Source organism: Balearica regulorum, chromosome 24, assembly GCF_011004875.1.
Source record: "Balearica regulorum gibbericeps isolate bBalReg1 chromosome 24, bBalReg1.pri, whole genome shotgun sequence".
Taxonomy (NCBI): Eukaryota; Metazoa; Chordata; class Aves; order Gruiformes; family Gruidae; genus Balearica; species Balearica regulorum.
Genome location: NC_046207.1, coordinates 610,306 through 613,463, shown reverse-complemented (window position 1 = coordinate 613,463; position 3,158 = coordinate 610,306). Strand labels below are relative to the sequence as shown.

General features: G+C 50.4%; 1 protein-coding gene across 1 annotated transcript; it reads right to left on the bottom strand.

Moving 5' to 3' along the window:
- Nucleotides 1-658: 658 nt before the first annotated feature.
- On the bottom strand, nt 659-2,908 carry LOC104632574 (granzyme B-like). Its single transcript, XM_075774864.1, is given in 6 exon segments — nt 659-679; nt 1,256-1,513; nt 1,631-1,702; nt 1,704-1,773; nt 2,269-2,428; nt 2,822-2,908. Coding segments are annotated over 6 exon segments (639 nt in total). The 5' UTR covers nt 2,880-2,908.
- Between the last annotated feature and the right edge of the window lie 250 nt (nt 2,909-3,158).

Genomic DNA, 3,158 nt, shown 5'->3' with positions numbered 1-3,158 from the left:
TGGAACTGGCAAAATTAAGTCCTCTCTCCTTTCTGTTCAGTAACTTTCAGTGGACGTTTGTCCCTTGGATTTCCTAATCATACCTTCTGTCATTAAGAGCAGCTAAGGAAATAACACAGAAGACCGTTCTTTTGTTTGGCATCCTGTACATTAAAGATGACTTCCTGTCACTACTGCATTGAATTGAGTCTCCTAAATTTAAACCTCAGGCCACCATTCCCAAGAAGGCTGCACACACAAGCAAGTTTGAACATGCTTTTATTGGTGGCCAGAAAGCAGAGCAGGAGGTAGCACTGTGTGGCAGCAGTGGGAGGAGGGAATAATGGGAAATGCTGTGGACGTGGGACATGTGATTTTAATTTGCCATGGAGACATTTCCTTAGCTCAGAAGCCTGTGCATATGCCGTGAAGGCATCTCTGACCCCATTTCAGCTGCCCCTGGAAGCCCCTGAACATCAGCAGATGTTTGATGCAACATGGAAACGGGGCACTGAGCATTTTAGACAGAGGAGGGAGAGTCAGATCGGTCTTGGAGTGCAAACTTCCTCAGCTCTGCACGTATCCAGGGTTCAAAATAGGAGACTCTGGTAAATACTTTAGGGAAGATTGCAATATTTGCGTCCATAAGAAACAATGCCGTGAGCCTTCCTGTTGCAGACTAATGGGCCGCCAGAATCCCCTGTGAGGTAAAAGGATGTGGGAGGCATCAGACGTGTCACAGCATGGCTCCCCCTGCCCTCAGGAAGAAACTGGCCCTCTTGTCTCCCTCCCCTGTGAAGAACCTCCTCTTTTGACCATCTCCCACCAGACCCAGCTCCTCAGGACTTGTAGGTGCCTCACTACTCCTCTAAGCTGATCCGTGAAGCAGTTCAGGCCTGGAGGCCATCTCAGATTCACAAACTGCCTTCATATCCCTGAAAAGAAGACTCTAGTCCTACTTTAGACATGTGGGAATACCCAAGCCACCCCACTGTGTCAGGAGGATATGACAAAGCATTTACACGAGATCTGCAGCCTGCTGGAAGCACTGGCTAGCCTGGATGGAATATCCCCAGCCATGTAAAAAAGGCACATGATGCTGACAGTTGGGAAACTACACCTGGCTTCAGAGAGCACATTAGCTTCAGAGTTCCTGAGAGGAGCCTCAGCACATCATCCTGAAGAATCTACTTCATTTTAATCCCCTACCTGAGAACCAGCCCTGACTGTCTAGGCCCAACCTCATCCCAAGCTTACAGCCCAAAGCAACACTTACATGGAAAGTTGACTTTTTGCCATTCTCATCGCCAATGCAGATCATAGACTGCTGCAGATAGTTTTTGAAGGACTCCTCACAAATATTTTCACGCTGCACCTTCAGGTCCACCTCCATCAGCACACTAGTCACATCCCCAGGCATCGATGTCCTGCCCCAGCCAGCCACTTGGCACATAGTTCCTGGTTCCACACGCTCCTTGTGACTGGCGAAGGGGATATAACTGACTGACTTAGTCAGCTTGGCCCTTGGCTTCAGCTGCCAAGCAGAGAGAATGTAGGGTCAGAGCAGGCAAAGGAATGGGAACAAGTTCATGAGGTTGGGGAAGTGAGCAGGGGTCGATCCCTTGGGCAGCAAGGATGTGTGTGGGCATACCTTCAGCAGCGTGATGTCATTTTCACTGGTATATCCTGAATACTTGGGGTGGATGACCCAGTGTCCAACGTGGGAACACCTGCTGGCTCGGCTCATTCTTATTTATGTTGTGGGCTCCCAGGGTCACAGTGATGTTCACTTTTCTGCCAGGAAAACACCAGCATTTTACAGCTACGCTGACCACAGCCACACAGCCCCCATGGCAGGTGGTTTGTGGGAGGTGGTGGTGGGATACGCCTCCCCAGAGATTACTTCTCGACAAGTTTCCCACCTGTAGCCTGGATCCCTCCACAAGTCAGCTGAGGGTCCCTTAAACCATGCTGACATAGGTCTGAGGTGTCCCATTTCTGAAGACAGAAGGGAAGCAGGGATTTGGGAGCACCAGCCTCTCTTCTCCCACACTGGCTCTGACCCGTGGTAGGGACCACAGACCAGGAGATACTCTGCCGAGGAGTGCTGTCGCAGGCACACAGCCCCTGGCAGACAATTCCTGCAGCTCACAGGGATGGCTCGACTCACAGAGAGCCCTGCTGTGCCCGAAGAGACACGGAGTGCTCTTTCACCCCTGACCAGGTCTGCGGAACTTCATGACTGCGAGACTTGAAAAAACCCCATGTGCAGAAAAGATAGGGCCTTACTTTTTTCCAGCCACACAGTGAGCTGCTGAGAGCACTGCATCTGGGCGAATCAGGAATCCTCCACATTTACTTCTATGTCTACCTGACTCACTTTGAATTGATAAATAAGCCATGTAGGGCCTGGAGTGGGGCTTAGCTTCCCATCCGCCAATGATCCTTCCTGAAGAGAGATGAGAAGTGTTAATGTCACGTATGCCACTATTTCCCATCAAGTTTGGAGCAGCATGAGGAGAGAGGGTCATCCCCTGAGTCTCCTTGCTTGGGCTGTCCAATGGGTGCATTGGTTATGCACAATGGAGAGACAAACAAGCAACACTTCCTGGGGATGACTGACCTCCCCTGACTCTGGATGTCTAAAATGCTGTCAAAGGGCACTACAACTGGTACCTATAACGCATCACTGCTTTCAGGCACGGTCTGAGCTGAGAGGTATGCGTAGAGCAGAGAGTAGAGATACGAGAAAAGGCAAGGCAGGTACACGACAGATTTCCTGCTCAGTGCCCGTTTGTGCCCTTGCACGTTCCTCGTCTAAATCCCATCTCTCCCTACTCACCAGCCCCAGCCCACGGGAGAAGGAGAAAAGCGCTTGCAAGCAGAAGGAGAAGTAGCATCTTCTACCAGTGTCCTGAAGAGCCAAACCGGTTGTTATGGCCAGGCAGGAGACAAGTACAGAATGGCAGTCTCTATATACAAAGTTTGGAGCTGATACAGGAAACCTCAGCCTGCTATCAGCTTGTCATGTGTTGCTTTTTTTTCTTACAAACCCCAGACCGCGGTCTGGTGAGGCGTTCATGTCACAATCTCTTGTTTTTGTCACCATCTCCTCCAAAAGCTGGACAGATCTGGGCTTGTTCTCCAGTCAAGTGCGTATGTCATTGGAGACCCTTGGT